At 67.9% G+C, this 18,593-nt stretch overlaps 4 protein-coding genes across 4 annotated transcripts in view; 2 read left to right on the top strand and 2 right to left on the bottom strand.

Annotated features, from left to right (window-relative positions):
• Positions 1-801, top strand: part of HPX (hemopexin) — a 5,483-nt gene extending 4,682 nt beyond the window's left edge. Inside the window, exons 9-10 of the mRNA XM_052699330.1 lie at positions 300-447; positions 528-801. Of these exons, the coding sequence (XP_052555290.1) occupies positions 300-447; positions 528-754 (375 nt within the window). The 3' untranslated portion in view covers positions 755-801. The remainder of the gene's footprint in view (positions 1-299; positions 448-527) is intronic.
• A 1,876-nt stretch (positions 802-2,677) lies between these two features.
• On the top strand, positions 2,678-8,103 carry APBB1 (amyloid beta precursor protein binding family B member 1). Its single transcript, XM_052699306.1, is given in 16 exon segments — positions 2,678-2,742; positions 2,925-2,981; positions 3,098-3,207; positions 3,209-3,620; positions 4,812-4,990; positions 5,083-5,139; positions 5,209-5,297; positions 5,394-5,430; positions 5,577-5,714; positions 5,792-5,919; positions 6,490-6,604; positions 6,697-6,781; positions 6,927-7,010; positions 7,130-7,245; positions 7,322-7,498; positions 7,564-8,103. Coding segments are annotated over 14 exon segments (1,887 nt in total). The 5' UTR covers positions 2,678-2,742; positions 2,925-2,981; positions 3,098-3,105; the 3' UTR covers positions 7,732-8,103.
• A 44-nt stretch (positions 8,104-8,147) lies between these two features.
• SMPD1 (sphingomyelin phosphodiesterase 1) lies at positions 8,148-11,915 on the bottom strand. Its single transcript, XM_052699320.1, has 6 exons — positions 11,662-11,915; positions 10,114-10,877; positions 9,611-9,782; positions 9,460-9,536; positions 9,211-9,356; positions 8,148-8,655 (listed from the first exon to the last, which is right to left on the bottom strand). Exons 1-6 carry the CDS (start codon positions 11,881-11,883, stop codon positions 8,246-8,248), a joined length of 1,791 nt encoding a protein of 596 aa, XP_052555280.1. The 5' UTR covers positions 11,884-11,915; the 3' UTR covers positions 8,148-8,245.
• A 2,476-nt stretch (positions 11,916-14,391) lies between these two features.
• CCKBR (cholecystokinin B receptor) lies at positions 14,392-17,392 on the bottom strand. Its single transcript, XM_052699331.1, has 5 exons — positions 17,095-17,392; positions 16,299-16,550; positions 15,966-16,230; positions 15,771-15,898; positions 14,392-15,536 (listed from the first exon to the last, which is right to left on the bottom strand). Exons 1-5 carry the CDS (start codon positions 17,249-17,251, stop codon positions 15,028-15,030), a joined length of 1,311 nt encoding a protein of 436 aa, XP_052555291.1. The 5' UTR covers positions 17,252-17,392; the 3' UTR covers positions 14,392-15,027.
• Positions 17,393-18,593: the final 1,201 nt, after the last annotated feature.

Genomic DNA, 18,593 nt, shown 5'->3' on the forward strand with positions numbered 1-18,593 from the left:
TCTCATCCCATCCCATCCCATCCCATCCCATCCCATCCCATCCCATCCCCATCCCCATCCCATCCCATCCCATCCCATCCCATCCCATCCCATCCCCATCCCCACCCCATCCCATCCCATCCCATCCCATCCCCATCCCCATCCCATCCCATCCCATCCCATCCCCATCCCCATCCCATCCCATCCCATCCCATCCCCATCCCATCCCCATCCCATCCCATCCCCATCCCCATCCCATCCCCATCCCACCCAGTCCCACTCCCACCCTTTGCCCACTGATGCCCACCCTCTCTCCGCAGGGCTCGCAGGTCTCCATCTACCTCTCGGGTAGAGGCGGCCACCAGCAGGTCGAAGGCTTCCCACGGGCTCTGCAGGAGGAGCTGGGTGTCCCCAAGGCAGACGCCGCCTTCACCTGCCCCGGATCCGCAGAGCTCTACGTCATCACAGGTGGGCAGTGGATGTGTGGGGCCGGGTGGGGGGCGGCATCGGGGTCCCCGCGGCTCCGGGTGACGGCGCTGTGTCCACAGGGGACCGTGTGCGGCGTGTGGACTTGACGCAGAGCCCACGGCGTGCGGATGAGCCGCGGCCTCTGCCCCACGATGGCGTGGATGGGGCCATGTGCACAGCCGATGGCATCTACCTGCTGCGTGGGGGCAGCTACCATCTCTACAGGGACGTGGCTGAGCTGCTGGCTGCCCGCCTGCCCGCAGCCCCCCGCAGCATCGCTGCCCATCTGTTCCACTGCGCACAGTGAGCGCAGCCCCCACCCCACAGAGTGCAATAAAGGCTATGGAGCCCCTGCCCGGATCTGTGTGTGCCTCAGCATGGGGGGCAGGAGGGGGGTCAGCGCAGCTGGGCTGTGCTGGGCTGTATTGGATCCTATTGGGCTGTGCTGAGCTCTGTTGGGCTCTATTGGGCTGTGCTGGGCTGTACTGGGCTGTGCTGGTCTGTGCTGGGCTGTGCTGAGCTGTACTGGGCTGTACTGGGCTGTGCTGGGCTGTACTGGGCTGTGCTGGCTGTGCTGGGCTGTGCTGGGCTGTGCTGGCTGTACTGGGCTGTACTGGGCTGTGCTGGGCTATGCTGGGCTGTACTGTGCTCTATTGGGCTGTGCTGGGCTGTGCTGGGCTCTATTGGGCTGTGCTGTGCTGTGCTGTGCTGGCTGTACTGGGCTGTACTGGGCTGTACTGGGCTGTGATGGGCTGTACTGGGCTGTGCTGGGCTGTACTGGGCTCTATTGGGCTGTGCTGGGCTGTGCTGGGCTGTGCTGGGCTGTACTGGGCTGTACTGGGCTGTACTGGGCTGTGCTGGACTGTGCTGGGCTGTACTGGGCTGTACTGGGCTGTGCTGGGCTGTACTGGGCTGTGCTGGGCTGTGCTGGACTGTGCTGGGCTGTACTGGGCTCTATTGGGCTGTGCTGGGCTGTGCTGGGCTGTGCTGGGCTGTACTGGGCTGTACTGGGCTGTGCTGGGCTGTGCTGGGCTGTGCTGGGCTGTACTGGGCTGTACTGGGCTGTGCTGGGCTGTACTGGGCTCTATTGGGCTGTGCTGGGCTGTGCTGGGCTGTGCTGGGCTGTGCTGGGCTGTGCTGGGCTGTACTGGGCTGTGCTGGGCTGTGCTGGGCTGTGCTGGGCTGTACTGGGCTGTGCTGGGCTGTACTGGGCTCTATTGGGCTGTGCTGGGCTGTGCTGGGCTGTATTGGGCTGTGCTGGGCTGTGCTGGGCTGTGCTGGGCTGTACTGGGCTGTGCTGGGCTGTACTGGGCTGTACTGGGCTGTACTGGGCGGTACTGGGCTCGATTGGGCTCTATTGGGCTGTACTGGGCTGTACTGGGCTGGGCTGTACTGGGCTGTACTGGGCTGGGCTGTACTGGGCTATACTGGGCTGTACTGGGCTGTGCTGTGCTGGGCTGTACTGGGCTTTACTGGGCTGTACTGGGCTGTGCTGGGCTGTACTGGGCTTTACTGGGCTGTACTGGGCTGTGCTGTGCTGGGCTGTACTGGGCTATACTGGGCTGTGCTGGGCTGTACTGGGCTTTACTGGGCTGTACTGGGCTGTGTTGTACTGGGCTGTACTGGGCTGTACTGGGCTGTGCTGGGCTGTGCTGGGCTGTACTGGGCTGTACTGGGCTGTGCTGGGCTGTGCTGGGCTGTACTGGGCTGTGCTGGGCTGTGCTGGGCTGTACTGGGCTGTACTGGGCTGTACTGGGCTGTGCTGGGCTGTACTGGGCTGTACTGGGCTGTACTGGGCTGTGCTGGGCCGTGTGTTCAGACTGGCTATGGGAAACGATTTCCCGTCCCAGCAGCGGCTGTGCGCAGCATTGCCGTGCCGTGCCGAGCGGCGCTGCTCAGTGCCGCCCTCCGCTGTTCGGTGCCGGGCCGAACCGGGCCGAGCTGCCGCTGTGGCGCCATCCCGGCTCCCTCCGTGCCGCAGCGCTCCGTGCCGTGCTGTGCCATTCTGTGCCATTCCTGCCATTCCGTGCCGTGCCGTGCTGTCTGTATGCTATGCCGTGCCGTGCCGTTCTGCACTATCCCGTGCCATGCCGTGCCATACCATGTCATGCCGTGCCATTCCGTGCCATTCCGCACCATTCCGTGCCATTCCGCACCATTCCGTGCCATTCCGCGCCGTTCCGCGCCGTGCCGCCCCGCAGCATCTCACTCGGTGACACTCCGCACCGCTCCGCCCCGCACTCGGAAGCGGAAGCCGATCCCCCCCGCACCCCCCCGGCAGCGGAGCCGCCGCAGGTACCGGAGGGGCCGGACCGGGGCCGCTCCCCCCCTCCCCCCCCCCCTGTTTCCCGGGGCCGCCCCGCGGGGCCGTGCGGGGGGTGGGGGGGTGACGCAGTGCGGGGGGGGGATGCGGGGAGCGGGGATGCGGCGGGGGGCAGTGCGGGGGGGGTCACCCTCTGCCCCGCTGCCCCCCGTAGGCCCGATGGGTGCGGAGCTGCCGGCGCCGCGGGGGCTGTAGGAGCCGCAGCGCGGAGGTGAGAGCCGGGCGGTGCGGGGTTTTGGGGGGGGGGGGGGGGGGCGGTGCGGGCCGGGGGCGCCCCGCGCTGATCCAAGCTCCCCTCCCGCACCTCCGACCCCCCTTCCCCACCAGGCCCCACCATGTCGGGGTCGCTGAGCAAACGCAGCGATGTGGCCAACGATAACAGCTGCGTGGGGCCGGCGGGGCTGAGCCTGGCGTTGCGCGGCCCCCCCGAGGCGCTGCCCCCCCCCCGAGGAGCCCCCGAGCACCAAATGGCTGAAGGACGGGCAGAACCTGCAGCGCCGAGCGGCCGAACGCGATCAGAACCGCAACGAAGTGCGGCCGCCCCCCGAGCAATCGGAGCTGAGCGCCCGCAACGCCCGCAACGCCGCCGCGGGGGGAGCGCCGCTGATCGAGGACGAGGAGGAGGAGGACGAGGAAGAAGAGGACGAGGATGAGGACGGCGATTCCACGCCGGTGCAGAGCGATCCGACCACGGGGGAGTCGGAGCCCAGCGGGGAACGAGCGCTGCGGGAGCCGGGCCGTAGCGCCAGCCGCCTCTTCGGGCCCCGCAGCGGCACGGCCAGCGATGAGGACTCCAGCTGGGCCACGCTCAGCCAGGGCAGCCCGGCCGGCAGCTCTCCCGACGATGCAGGTGGGCCCCGCGCTCCCCTCCAGCTCCCCCTGCTGCATCTTGCAGCCTCCGGCCCCACGTGCTGCCCCATAACCCCATCCGCTGCCCCACGTCCCGATGCTGTGGGGCAATGGTTTATAAAGTGAGACAGGGGAGGTTTGGGTTGGATGTGAGGAGGAAGTTTTGGAGGCAGAGGGTGGTGAGGCACTGGCACAGGTTGCCCAAGGAGGCTGTGGATGCCCCATCCCTGCAGGCATTCAAGGCCAGGCTGGATGTGGCTCTGGGCAGCCTGGGCTGCTGCTTGGCGACCTGCACACAGCAGGGCTTGGAGCTGGATGAGCGCTGTGCTCCTTTGCAGCCCAGGCCATGCTGTGATTCTGTGATTCCATGATTCCATGACTGCGTGATGCTCTGCCCTGCAGCCTGCAGGAGCTGCTCCTGATGCTCTGCCCCCCAGACCCGCACGCAGTTCCACAGCTCTGGGCTCAATGCTCTGCCCTGTGACCCCAGCCCTGATGCTCAGTCCTCTGACCCCCACCCCCCTCCTCAGGCCTGATGCTTTGCCCCGCCAGCCCTGGCTCCTGTGTACCACCCTGCCCTGCTGTGCCCATCCCAGACCCTGGCCTGCATGACCTCATCTCCCTGCCCCAGCCCCACTGTGACCTGTGTTCCCCCCAGCACAGCATTGCCCCCTACGCCCTGCCCGGTTCGTATCCCCTGCTCCGCATTGCTCTGGCCGTGCTGTGCACCCAAAGCCTCATCTGTGCTGTGTCCCCATGCTGTCCCCACTCACATCATTCCTGCTGTGCCCTTGCTGTCCCCCGGCGCCCTTCCCTGCTGTGACCCACCTCTGCGGCCCCGTCCCCATTTCTCTGTCCCCGTAGCCCCATCCCAGCCCCCCCATTTGCACATCCCATCTCCTCTTGGTGCTTCCCCTGGCGATGCCGTCAGCGGTTGCCGGGGAAACGGCAGGGCTGGGGTGGGCAGGTGAGGGATGGAGTCGGACCAGGATGGGGATGGATGGGACCAGGATGGACCCAGGATGGACCGGGATGGGGATGGGGTGGGGTGGAGTGGGATGGGGCCACCCCACAGCCCCCAGGACCCCTCACGATGAGGGGCCGTGGTCTGGCTGTGCCCTTTCCTCAAGCATCAGGGCCCTGTGCCCTGCCTGGCTTGGCAGGGACTCGTAGCCTCCCCCCTTCCCCTCAGATTCCTTCTGGACCCGCAACTCCTTTGAGACAGACTCAGACCTGCCTGCGGGATGGATGCGGGTGCAGGACACCTCGGGCACCTATTATTGGCACATCCCCACTGGCACCACGCAGTGGGAGCCACCAGCAGGGCTGGCGCGTGGCTCAGGGGGCAGCACCCCCTGCGAGGAGCAGTTGGTGAGTGGGGGGCCAATGGGGGGCGAGAGGGGATTGAGTGGGGGGCTGCCCCATGGCACAGCGTGGAACCGAGCTGCCCGCTCTGCCTGCAGCTCGCCTGGACTGGCTTTGCCCCAGCTGAGCGCTTTGATGACAGCGACTTCTGGAAGGTGAGTGGCTGTTTGGGGGAGGGGGGGAGGTCACTGTGCCCAGCCCTGATATCCCCTCTGCTCCCCCAGGACCCCGCAGCTGAGGAGGAGGCGGACGGTGAGCCTGGAACACGGGATGTGGAGCCGCTGGCACCGGACCCGGCCTCGCTGGGCGGCAGGTGGGGGCTGCAGGGGCCGAGCTGGGGCAGCCCGGTGCTTGGGGTGATGCCAGGAGCAGCGGTGGCACGTGGTGACGGCTCCCCTCACTCTTGCAGCATGACTCCGGCTGAAGAGGACGAGCCTGGCTCTAAGGTAGGCGGTGGTGGGGGGGGGCCGAGCGCTGCCCTCACCCGGCGGGGGGCTCCTGCCCAGCTCCCCCCACCGCAGCGTCAGGGGCTCAGCGCTGCCCTCGCTATGTGGGGCTGTGGGGGCCGTGCCCACCCCGCCGTGCCCCACAGAGCTTCGCCGTGCGCTCGCTGGGCTGGGTGGAGATGAGCGAGGAGGAGTTGGCGCCCGGCAGGAGCAGCGTTGCTGTCAACAACTGCATCCGCCAGCTGTCCCTGCACCAGCACGACGCGCCCGGTGCCTGGGGGGGGGTGAGCGCCCCCCACGCATCCCACATCCCCGGCCCACGCTGCCCACACCTCTCCTTAGCCTGATGTTGCCCTCCCAGGGCCGGGCCATGCTGCTGCTCCTGCAGAGCCAGACGTTGAAGCTGGTGGACCCGCAGGACCAGAGCCTGCTGCACGCACAGCCCGTGGCCAGCATCCGCGTCTGGGGTGTGGGGCGCGACAGCGGCAGGTGGGGGCGGGGGGACTCGTGGTGGGACGGCGCGTCTGGGGCTGTGTGGGATCTTGTGGGCACATGGAAGGGGCCCCCGCGGCCTGCGTGAGCCCTGCTGAGGGGCACGTGGGGGTGCCTGAGTGCAGGGGCCGGGCGTTGCATGGGATCTGTGCACCTGGGGGCCGCGGGGGAGTCCTGTGCGTGCAGAGTGCTGGGAGCTGGTGCGTCTGTTTGCACGTGGGGTGCGGGGAGCGGGGGGTCCCATGCGTGTGGGATGTGGGAGATCCACGTGCTCGCTGGGGGGTCCCGTGCATTGAGGGTGCGGGGTGCTGGGGTGGGTGGGAGCCTCGTGGGCTGGGTGCCCAGGCTTCGTGCTTTGGGGTGGCGGCGCGCCTGGCCTCGCTGACTCTGTTCTCTGGCTCTCTCCTGCTGCTCTGGCTGGGCACCCAGGGAGAGGTAGGGCAGCACCACAACCGCAGCCCCTGCCCGCATCGTGCCGCGCTGGGGGCTCGGCGGTGGGGGGGGGGGGGGGTGTGGGGCCCTGGGGTCTGGGGGGGGCCTCCGAGTGTAGGCAGCCCTTCCCTGCAGGGACTTTGCCTACGTGGCGCGGGACCAGCTGACGCAGATGCTCAAGTGCCACGTCTTCCGCTGCGAGGCCCCTGCCAAGGACATCGCCACCAGCCTGCACGAGGTCTGCTCCCAGGTGAGCCCCAACCTGCTGCCCCTACCGTGGGGATGGAGGTTGGGGCTGCAGTGTGATGGGCTCACGGGGCCACGGCCCCCTGCTCCCCCCAGATCATGGTGGAACGGCGAAGTGCCCGGGCGCTGGCAAACGGCCTCTCCGTGGACGCCTCCAGGATGGTGGAGATCCCCTTCCAGGGTGCGGTGCGGCGGGGGCCTGGGGGGCTCAGGGCGGGCGGGTACGCGGGGCAGAGCCGTGGGGCGGGCTGGGTGGGGGCCGCTGGGAACGGGAGGAAGGCGGGGGGCCGGATGATGCGCGCGGTGACTTTGTGCCGTGCCCGCAGTGGAGTTCCCGGCGCCCAAAAGCGAGGTGGTGCAGAAGTTCCCCGTCTGCTACCTGGGCTGCGTCCCCGTCGCCAAACCCGTGGGTGAGCCGTGGGGCGAGGCGGAGGCAGGGGTGGGGTGTCCCGAAGGTGCGCGCGGAGTGGGGAGCCGGGTCCTCCTGCACCCCCCGACCCCCCCCCCCCCCCCCCGTGCCCGTCCCCAGGCATGGACGTCATCAACGCGGCGCTGGAGGCGGCGTTGGCCACCAGCAGCAAAGAGCACTGGACGCCCATTGTGGTCAACGTGGCCCCCGCCACCCTCACCATCACCCACGAGCAGGTGCGGCGGCCGCGTCCCCGTCCCCGCTGCCGCCCCCGTCCCCGTGCCGTCCCCAATCCCGCTGCTGTGCCTGCAGACAGAGGCGGTGCTGTGCGAATGCCGCGTGCGGTTCCTCTCGTTCATGGGTGTGGGCAGAGACGTGCGCTCCTTCGCTTTCATCATGGCCAGCGCGCCCGGCGCGTTCCGCTGCCACATGGTGTGGTGTGAGCCCAACGCGGCGGGGCTGAGCGAGGCCCTGCAGGCCGCTTGCATGGTGAGTTGCCCCCACCCGGCCCGCGCCCCCACCCGCCCCGCTCCTGCTCACCCAGCCGCCCCCAGCTGCGCTACCAGAAGTGCTTGGACGCGCGGCCCCAGGCTTCCAGCTCCTGCCTGCCCGCGCCGCCCGCCGACTCGGTGGCACGGCGCGTGGGCTCCACCGTGCGCAAGGGCGTGCAGAGCCTGCTGGGCAGCCTGAAGCCCAAGCGCCTGGGGGCGCAGACGCCGTGATGGGACGGAGGCGATGGGAGCGCAGCCACCAGACCCCACCGCTGCCGGCAGGACGGCACCGGGACGGGGCGGCCGTGCCGGAGCCGCGTGCCCGCCGGGGCGCGCGTGTGTGTGTGTGTGAGTGTCTCCGGGCGGGCGGCGCGGCTGCATCCCATGCGCGGGTCCCGGTGCCGGGGGGCGGCCGGGGGGCAGGGAGTCGGGCCGGAGTCCCGCCCTGCGCATGGGGCCGGGGCGGGGTGCTGCCCGCCTGATGCATGCGGTCTAACCTGCAGCGTGGGGACCCTCGGGGGCCACCCGGCTCCGAGCCGCCCCTCCTGCTGTAACAGAGATCTGTGTTGTACTAAATAATTAATAAACCCATTCCACCAGCCCGGCCTGCCCCTCTCCCCGCGGCGCCGTGGGCCAGCAGCCGCCTCTCCACCACCGGCAGCCTTTATTACTCAGCCCAGGGGACCCCTCCTGCACCGAGGTTCACGGGGCGCCCATCCCCGTCTCCACGGGTCCCACAGAGCTCTCAGCAGAGCCGCCGCTGCCTCCAGAACTCCTGGATCTGTCGGAAGGGCCGCGTCGGGCGCAGCGGGCGGCACAGGTCGGGGTCGGCGGAGCGGCCGGTGCGCAAGGCGCAGAGCAGGGCCGCCTTGCAGGCCTCCAGGCACGGCTCGCGGGGAGGGTGGCCCTTGTGGAAGTGGTACCAGAAGCGCTGGAAGAGGCGCTCGTCGTCCTGGAAGCGGCGGATGAGCAGATCCCAGTCGCCGGGGAAGGCGCTGGCCATGCCGTACGCCTCGCGGGCGCCATACAGGCGCTGCCAGCGCGGCTCAGCGCCCGGCGCGTTGGCCTCGGTCAGGTTGAGGATGAAGGTCTCGTGGTCCAGCACGGCGTGTGAGCTGCCGGCGTAGGAACCGTCCACCTCGTACACGCGGTACCCTGGGGACGCAGATCAGAGGTTGGGGCACCTCCAGAGGAGAAGAGCCGAGAGCTGGGGGTGCGCAGCACCGTGAGAGGAAGGCTCTGCGGAGACCTCGCCGCGGCCCTCGGGATTTAAAGGGAGCTTATAAACAGGAGAGCAACTTTAAACGGGCAGATAATGAGAGAGGGGAAAGGCTTCAAACTGAAAGAGATGAGAGCCAGGTCAGATGCGAGGAGGAAATTCCTTCCCCAGAGACGGTGAGGCCCCGGCACTGCAGCCCAGAGCGTGGGCACCCCATCTCTGCAGGTGCCTGAGGCCACGGATGGGCCCTGGGCAGCCCGAGCTGGGGGCTCTGGGACCCCTTCCGTCTCAACCATTCCGGACTTGTATGATCTTTAAGGATCTTAGCAACTCGAAGCATTCTCTGATCTATAAGGTCCCATCCAACCCACCGATTCTGTGGTGCTGTGAGGAACCCTTCCAACCCAACCGCCCTACGGCTCCATGGCAGTGCTTGGGGCTGCGGGGCCACCAGCAGGAGGGGAGGCAGCAGCGTTGCACTGAGGGCTCACCGGGGTTGAGGTTGATGTAGGTGGTGACGCTGGGAGCCACGAAAGCCACAGACACGGGGCGGCTCAGCGTCTCCTCATCGTAGAACATCTCAAACTCATCCACGTGCGTGTGCCCAAAGAACTGGGCAGCAATGGTGCCCTCAAACCTGCGTGCGGGGCGGTGCAATGAGCGCGGCTTTGCCACGCTGTCCCTGCTGCCATCCCCACCCTGGAGAGGCTGGCAGGCAGCCTGGTGCCCTCAGAGCCGACCTGTTGACGATGCGGTAGTAGTTCCAGCTCCAGCTCCGCAGGCAGTGCGCCGGGGGGATGTGGCCAATGATGTGCACCTGCGAGGGCAGTTGGGACGGCGCTGACAGTGGGCAATGGCCTTTGGGAACCCCCCCATCCCACCGACCCCCACCTTCTCTCCGTCACGCTCGGCAGCCTCCAGCACCCCCACGAGCCACTGCAGCTGCCCCGCGGGGTCAGTGGAGTTGATGAGCAGCCAGAAGTTGGCCTGGGAGCAGAAGTTCATGTTGAGGGAAACGAGGCGCAGCCCCGGCCACACCGGTGCCGTGTAGAACCCGGCAGCTCTGGAGGGAATGAAGGGTCAGAGAATCATGGAACAGCGAAGGCTGGAAAAGCCCTCCAAGATCTCCAGGTCCAACCCCAGCCCACCTCCCCGGAGCCCAGCACCTCCCTGCGCAGCCTGTTCCACTTGGACCACATTGGCTCCTAGGTCCTTCCCAACCTTGTGATTCTCTGATTCCGCGGCTCTTTGAAGAACTTCTCCCTAATTTCCAACCTGAACCTCCCCTGCTGCAGTTTGAGACCGTCACCCCTCACCCCATCGCACGGTCAGCAGTGCGGTCAGCACCGACCGTGGGGCCGCACCGAGCCCCCCAGCACCCGGCCGGCACCCACCGGAGGGTCTTCAGCGCCGCGGGGGGCAGCCAGTCCTGCCAGGCCTCGGCCATGGCATCGTAGAGCCACGCGGCCGACTGGTTGCCGCGCACGTAGGGCGGAGGGAAGGCGTTGACGGGGGTGGCCTCGTGGTTGCCCACAGCCGGGAAGACGCGCAGCGCTCCCAGCTGGCGGCGCAGCAGCGCGCTGACGGTGCGCAACGCCAGCAGCTGATCCTCGCGGCGCTGCTGCCACACGTCGTGAGCCGGGATGTCACCCGTCCAATACGCGGCAGCGAACGGCCCCGCCTGGCGCAGCCCGGCCAGCAGAGAGGCGATGGTGCGCAGCGGAAGGTCGCACTTCCCGTATTCGCCCCAAAAACCGGCACCGCCCGAACCGGGCAGCGCGGAGCCGCGGCAGCACAGCGGGTCGGGGCAGGACGGCTCGCTGCCCGCCTCGTAGCGCCGGTCCCAATGCATGTCGGTGAGGAACAGAACGCGGGCGGTGGGCGCGCCGGGCGGCGGGGGCCGCGGGGGCCGCACCGGGGGTTTGGGGGCGGCGGGCAGGGAGACGTTCCAGGAGCCCAGGATGTCCCAGCGGCCGCAGCGCGGGCCCAGCAGCAGCCCGCACGCCTCGGTCGGCCGCAGCACGGAGCGAGCCCAGGCGGCCACCACGTCGCGCTGGAAAAGCTGCACCGCCTGCTGGCAGATCTCGGCCCGCGCCAGGCGCAGCTCCCGGCACAGCCCTGCGGCCACGCGCCCCACACGCACCACGTTGGGCTCCAGCTGTGGGGAGCGGAGTGCGGGGCTGTGGGACCGGCAGCGGCTGCCTCTTCCCTTCCCTTCCCCTTCCCCTTCCCCTTCCCCTTCCCCTTCCCCTTCCTTTCCCTCCCCTTCCCTCCCCTCCCCTCCCCTTCCCTTCCCCTTCCCCTTCCCCTTCCCCTTCCCTTCCCTTCCCTTCCCTTGTCATTCCCTTGTCATTCCCTTGTCATTCCCTTCCCTTGTCATTCCCTTCCCCTTCCCCTCCCTTCCCACACCCTCCTCCTGTTCCCTTCCCCTCCCCTTCCCATTCCCTTCTTCTTCCCCTTCCCCCCCCTTCCCCTTCATTCCCTTCCCTTCTCCTTTTCCTCCCCCTCCTGTTCCCTTCCCATCCCTTCCCTCCCCATTCCCTTCTGTTTCCCCTCCTCCTGCCATCCCCTTCTTCCCTTCCCCTGCTGTTCCCTTCCCCATTCCCTTCTTTTCCCATCCCCTTCCCCTCCCCACCCCCTTCCCTTTTTCATGTCCTTCTCTCCCCGTTTCCCTTTATGACTTCCCTTCCCCCTTTACCACCCGCTCCATCCCCCTCCACGTCCCCGCCCGCCCCGTCCCGTGACCCCACACATGTCACGACCCGTCCCGTCCCCGCGGTGCCGTCATGAGATCCGCCCCATCCCCGTCCCAGCCGCGCTGACCCCATTCCCGTTCTCCTCCTCGGCCCCGTCCCTTTGCCCTCTCGTCCCCGTCCCCGTTCCCGATCCCGCGCCCTCCCATCCTTCCCCACTCCCTCCGTCCCGTCCCGCCGATCCCGGACCTGCAGCGCGAGATCGAGCGCCCCGAACAGCAGCCGGCAGCCGGGGCACGTCAGATTCCGCCACCCCCAGCGCGGCCCCGCGGCCTCCAGCAGCGCGGCCCCGGGCGGCGGCTCCGCCGACACCGATAGCGATAGCGACACCGCCGTCAGCACCGCCAAAGCAGCGCCCAGCGGGAGCGGCCGCCCCGCCGCCAAACCCGACCGCACAGCCCGCGCCGCCATGGCCGCGGGACGGCAGCGAGGGGCGGGGCCAAGGGGGGGCGGGGCCAAGGGGGGGCGGGGCCATTGAGCACGTGGGCGGGTGGAGAGCGGCCTCCGAGTAAACAGCGCCCGGGGTGCGACGGGAGGGCGAGGGGCATTGTGGGAGATGAAGTCCTGTGGTGCATAGTGGGAGATGAAGTCCCGTGGTGCATTCTGGGAAATGGAGTCCTGTGGTGCATTCTGGGGTACTGAGTCCTGTGGCGCATAATGGGAGATGGAGTTCCGTGGTGCATTCTGGGATATTGAGTCTTGTGGCGCATTCTGGGAGATGGAGTTCCGTGGTGCATTCTGGGATATTGAGTCATGTGGTGCATTCTGGGAGATGGAGTCCCGTGGTGCATTCTGGGATATTGAATCATGTGGCGCATTCTGGGAGATGGAGTCCCGTGGTGCATTCTGGGATATTGAGTCCTGTGGGCGTTCCTGGAGAGACAGGCTATGGGAGAGGAGCTGCAGGCGGCAGGCTGTGGGAAATGGAGTCCCATACAAAGTGATGGGAGGTGGAGATCCACTGGGCATTATGAGAGGTCAGAGGGGGAGCTGTACTGGGGCCGTGTGAGAGATGGGGTCCTGCTGGGCATTGTGGGAGTGGGAGTCCCGCTGGTAATTATGGGATGTAGAATCTCGTTTGGGGACTGAGGGACACGGAGTCCCATTGTGCATTTTGGAGATGGAGTCTTGTTGGGGGATTCAGAGAGATGGAGTCCCACTGGGCGCTGTGGGAAGTGGGATCATAGAATCATGGAATCCTCAGAGCTGGAAGGGACTTTTAAGGGCCGTGTGGTCCAACTGCCCTGCCCTGCACAGGGACACACAGCTCCATCAGGTTGCCCAGGGCCTGACCCAGCCTCGCCAGCAAAGCCTCCAGGGATGGAGCATCCAGCTCAACTCTGGGCAGCCTGTTCAGTGCTCACCACCCTCACTGTAACAGACTTTTTCCTTACATCCAACCTAAATCTCCTGTCGTGGAGCTTGAAGCCATTTCCCCTTGTTCTGCCAGCAGACCCTGCTCAGGAGCCTGTCCCCTTCTCTCCTGTTGCTCCCCTTCAGAGCTGACAGGCTGCTCTCAGCTCACCTCGCAGCCTTCCCTTCCCTTCTCCACCTGCGCAGCCCCAGCTCCCAGCTGTCCTCGCAGGAGAGCTGTTCCATCCCTGGATGGTTTTCGTGGCCCTCCTCTGGATGCTCTCCAACAGCTCCACGTCTCTCCTGCACTCCGCATCTGGACGCAGGGCTCCAGGTGAGGCCTCATGGCGCAGAGCAGAGGAGGATCACCTCCCCGACCTGCTGGTTGCTCTTGTTTTGCTGCAGCCCAGCATGCAGTCGGCTTTCTGGGCTGTGAGGGCACAGTGCTGGCTCACGCCCAGCTTCCATCCATCAGCGCCCCCAGGTCTTTTTCGGCAGGGCTGCACTCAATCCTTTCATCCTCCAGCTTGTATCGCTAACGGGGGCTGCCTTGACCCAGGTGCAGACCTTGCACTTGGATTTGTCGAACCTGACGAGGTTCAGCTGGCCCCAGTGCTCAGCCTGTCTGTGTCCCCCTGGGTGGCATCCCGTCCCCCTGCTGTGTCACTGCGCCCCGCGGCTCGGGGCCATCAGCAAACTGCTGAGGCTGCACCCGACCCCACTGCTGACCTTAGTTGGGTTGAGGTTGGACTTGATGATCTTTAGGGTCTTTTCCAACCTGAGCAATTCTATGATTCTGTGATGTCATTGATGAAGATATTAAAGGCTGTCAGTCCCAGCACCGACCCCTGGGGGTCACCACTTATCAGAGATCTCCATGGATCCATCTGGAATCCCATTTGGTCAAGATCAGAGATGGAGTCGTGTTGGGGCCCTATGAGAGATGGAGTCCTATTAGTCATTGAGGGAGGGGGAGTCCCGTTGATCAGGATAGGAGATGGAATCTCACTGGGGTGCTGTGGAAGATGGAATCCCAGTGGGGAACTGTGTTAGGGAGCCTACAAACAGCAGGGGAATTGACTCTGTGAAAGGGGAGATGGCAGCAGGACAAGGGGAAATGGTTTGGAGTTGAGGGAGGGCAGCTGGAGGTTGGATGTCAGGGGGAAGTTGTTTAGAGAGAGAGTGGTGAGGGGCTGGAACAGCTGCCCAGAGAGGCTGTGATGCCCCTGTGATCCCTGGAGGTGTTCAAGGCCAGGTTGGATGGGGCCCTGGGCAGCCTGGGCTGCTGTGAGATGGGGAGGTTGGTGGCCCTGCATTGGTGGGGGGTTGGAGCTTCGTGATCCTTGAGCTCCCTTCCAACCCGGGCCGTTCTGTGATGCTGCGACTGTGGGAAATGGAGTTCTGCCGGTCACGGTGGGCAATGGAGTCCCGCTGGGGAATTGTGGGAGATGGAGTCCTATAGGGCTCGGTGTGGGACGAGTCCCACTGGGCACTGCGGGAGATGCAGCCCCGTTCGTAGGGGAGAAGGCTGCAAAAAGCACTGCGGGATGCGGATCCCATCGGGGCGCCGTGAACGTGCTCGAGTGCCGAGCGCGGTTGCGTTAAGCGCAGACGTGAGCGTGTGTCCGCAGCGCTGTGCTGCCGCGCCGCGGCTGTGTGCGCCCCATAGCGGGCACGGCCGTGCCAACCCGCACAGCTGCGCGTGTCTGCGGTCAGCGCTGTGCGCTGCGGAGCTGACTGTGCCCGCCGGGGGAGACCGCGGCGCCGCTCGTGGCTCCGGGAGCGACCCAACCGCGCCGCGCCGCTCCGTGCCGCTCCGGTCCCTGCCGTGCGGGACTCGACGCCGGCGCGGGGCAGAAGAAGCGCAGCAGGCGGCACCGGACCAAGGCTTTATTGCGGCCGGAGCGGTGAAACCGGGGAGCGGCGTTTCACCCTCGCCGCCCCACCTCCGGCCCTGCCCCACGGCCCCCCACGGGAAGGGGGAAGGCAGCGCGAAGCCGCCGCCGGCCCCGTCCCCGCCTCCCGTGCCCGTCTCGCGTCTCCTCGCCTCCCCGCGCACGGGCACCACGGCACGGAGCCCACGGGCACCGCGTGCGGGGCGGCACCGGGGCGCAGAGGAGGCAGGGATCCGGGGGACGACCGCGGGGCCGCGCCGGGGCACGAGCGAATTGTCGCCGGGGGGCGGCGCGGGGCCGGGCGGGTTCAGGGGGGGCCGAGGCTGCTGACGGTGGTGTAGCTGAACTTGGAGAGCGACGCGTTGGCGTTGGCCACGTCCTCGTCGGGCGCGCGGCGCGGGCAGGAGCGGCGGCAGCCGGCGCAGGTGCCCAGGAAGGCGGCGCGGAAGCGGCGGTTCATGAAGCAGTAGATGAGCGGGTTGGCGCAGGCCGAGGTGTAGGACAGCAGGTGGATGAAGGAGATGGGCGTCCCCGAGAGCGCGCGCTGCGCCGCCCGCGGAGCGAAGGCACGCCACGTGTTGGCCGCGAAGATGGGCAGCCAGCAGAGGAAGAACATGGCCACGATGACCACCAGCATGCGGATCACGCGCCGCTTGGCCACCAGCTTCGCCTCCGAGCTGTTGATGCGCGCCCGCTCCTGCTGCGCCCCCGCCGCTCCCAGCGCCCGCAGCTCCAGCGCAGCGCCCGGCCGGGAGAGCTGCAGGTAGCAGCCGTCACCCTCGTCACAGGCGGGCAGTGGGTCTGTGCTGCGCTGGGCTGCGGGCAGGAGAGGCGCGGTCATGGATGTGGCGCCATCGGGACCCAGGTGGCACCGGGCAGCGCCACCTGGGGGGTGGCATCGGCACAGAGCGGCGCGGCCTCCACCAACGCGGTGCGGATATCAGAAGGGGCCTTGGCAAAGGGACCCGGCACGGTGCTCAGCCCCGCCGCTCGCCCTGGGATGAAGGCACTGATCAGAGCCGCGTGGCTCCTCATTCCCCAGAGCCTCACCTGCTGCTTCCCCCTTGATGTCCAGCTCAAAGCGGATCCCTCGGTACAGCTCGCGGGAGATGAGCCCGTAAGCCACGATCATCACCACGCCCGGAATGAAGAAGAGGACGAGGAGCAGCAGGACATACCTGGAATTCCAGCGCCCGTGGCTCGGCAGCCCTCGCCCCCCCGCGCCGTGCGTTGCCCCCCACTCACCATGCCTGCCTCACGTGCTCGCTGGGCCAGGCGTGAGTGCACTGGCTGAGGGGCGGGCGGGCGCCGGGCACGGGCAGCAGCCGCGTGGTGCTGTACACAGCGTAGGGCAACATGAGCAGCGCTGAGAAGAGCCAGGTGCTGGCGATCACCCGGCAGGCGTGCGAGCGCGTCTGCCACACGCGGGACTGCAGCGGGTTGCAGATGGCGCTGTACCGCTCGATGGCGATGGCCACCAGGCTGAAGGTGGAGACCGAGACGGAGACGCCTGCGGGCAGCGAAGGGTGAGCGGCAGCGCGGCGAGGCGCGGCGCACGGCCCCCGACCCGCGTCGTACCCATCAGGTAGGCCATCAGCTTGCAGACGGCCTCTCCGAAGATGAAGGTGCCCATGAGGTTGGGGATGAGGGTGAAGGGCATGCAGCAGAGCGCCAGCATCAGGTCGCTGAGCGCCAGGGACAGCAGGAAAGAGTTGGTGACGGTGCGCAGGCGGCGGTTGAGGAGCAGCACGGCCACCACCAGGGCGTTCCCGCAGACGCTCAGCACGAAGATCAGCGCGTACAGCAGGACGCGCACCGTCAGGTCCAGCTCTGCGGGTGCACGGTCACAGGCAGCGCAGCGCGGCCGGGAACGGCTCCGCGTGCCAGCCCTGCGCTGTGCCCGGGAGCTCCTGCGGCGCACGCGGTGCCAGGACGCGGTGCCACGCGGGCCGAGCTCCAGCACGGGGACAGCGGGCGGGCGGCGGGAACGCGGTGCTGCCGCTCCCCGAGGCCGAACCCTGCCTGTCCCGAGTCCCGCTCCTCCCTCGGACGCGCCCGCGGCCGCCGTCACCGGGAGCGGAGCGGTCCGGCGCGGGCATCACCCGGCGCTGCCATCCGCGTGCGCGGGCAGCGCGATGGGGCGCTGGAGCGGGGGGATCCCTGGGGTTCCCGGGCTTCCCTCCCGCCTCCGCTCGGGACGCTCGCTGCCCCCGCGCAGTCCGAGCCCACGCCGGGACCGCCGTGCGCTGAGCACCGGGCGACGCTGGGGACGCGACGCACCGGGAGGGAGCGGCTCCTGTGCGGGGCCCCGCGGTGCGCCCCGTCCCGTCCCATCCCGTCCCGTCCCGTCCCGTCCCGCCCGCTCCGCTCTCACCTTTGGGCGCCGGCGGCCCCCGGAAGCCCCTGCGGAGGAGGTCGCAGGCGGAGCCGTTCCAGGTGGTGCCGGTCCCGGTGCCGTTGGCGGAGCCGCTACCGTTCCCGGGGCGGCAGAGCAGCTCCTGCAGGGACTCGTTCAGTCGCCTCGGGTCCATGGCGGAGCCCTCAGAGCCGCCCCGCGCCCATCGCGCCCTCCTCGGCAGCACCGAGGACGGCAGCGGGGGGCTCCGCCAGGACCGCTCCGCTCGGCGCCGCCTCGCGCGTTTCGGAGCCACCGAGAGAGTGAGCGGGGGGCGGCGCCGGCGGAGGGGAGCGGGGCGGGGCGGGGCCGGGGGAGGTGGAGGGAGACCGGAGGGGGAGGGGGCGGCGGGGCCGGACCGGAGCCGGATCCGGAGCCGAGGTTCGAGGGACTCGAGGGGGTCTGAGCTTCCCGCCCCGCCGGAGCCCCCGCCGCTCCCCGCAGCATTCCGCCGTGCCCGAGCAGCCGCCGCCCGCCGCTCCCCGCCGCTGTTTGCGCAGCCCCCCCCAGTCTGTTTGCTGCAGCTGGGCCGCTCCCAGCCGGGGCCGCGCCGGGGTCCCCCGGGGGTGCGAGGCCGCTCCCTCTGCTGCCGCGTCCGAGGCTGCGGGGATCCGTCCCTGCCTCACCCCGGTCCCTGCCGTTCCCAGAACCATCCCTGTCCTCATCCCATCTCGTCCCTGTTCCCTTCCTCTCTCGTCCTCTCCCACCCTCTCGCTCGTCCCCTTCCCCGTCCCTGTCCCATCCTCACCCTGGGTCACCCGTGGTTCTCGCCCTTATCCCCGGCCCCATCCTTGTCTCGATCCCTCTTCCCGCCCCCCCTCCACCCCCCCCGTCCCACCCGATCCCATCCCCATCCCCGTTGCTGTCCCCATTCCCATTCGTGACCCACACTTGTTCCAACCCTGTCTACACCCCTTCCTATACCTATCCCCGTTCCTGTCCTATCTCTATCACTACCTCTGTCCTTGTTCTGAACCCATCCTTGTCCCTTCCCTTTCCTTCCCTGTACCCATTCCTATCCCATCTCCACCCTGGGCTGTCCTTCCCCTCTGTCCCCTTCCCCTCCCTATCCATGTCCTGCTCTTGTTCTTGCTCCCATCTCTGTCCCCTGCCGTTCCCTCCTTATCCAAATCCTTGTTCCTGTTCCCCTCCCCGTTTCTGTTCCAACACTGCTCATGCCCTCATCCCCATCCCTCTCACCTCCCACCCTGCCATTTTTGACCCTTCCTGTCCCACCCCCATCTCAGTCTGCCCCTGTGCCCCTTTCCCTGTCACCATCCCATCCCTATCCCTGTCCCCATCTTCATCTCCATCCCATTCCCACCCCACTCTCACCAACACACTCCCTGTTTCTGCTGTGCTGAGAGCCCCCAACCCCCCCAGGCGCAGCCCGGTGCCCCCCCTGCCCCACTCCTGCTCTGCATCCTGCCCCATCCCTGCATCTCCTATTGTAAGGGACAACGCCGCGCTCCGTTCAC

This window comes from Tympanuchus pallidicinctus, unplaced genomic scaffold, assembly GCF_026119805.1.
Source record: "Tympanuchus pallidicinctus isolate F22 unplaced genomic scaffold, pur_lepc_1.0 scaffold36, whole genome shotgun sequence".
Classification (NCBI taxonomy): domain Eukaryota; kingdom Metazoa; phylum Chordata; class Aves; order Galliformes; family Phasianidae; genus Tympanuchus; species Tympanuchus pallidicinctus.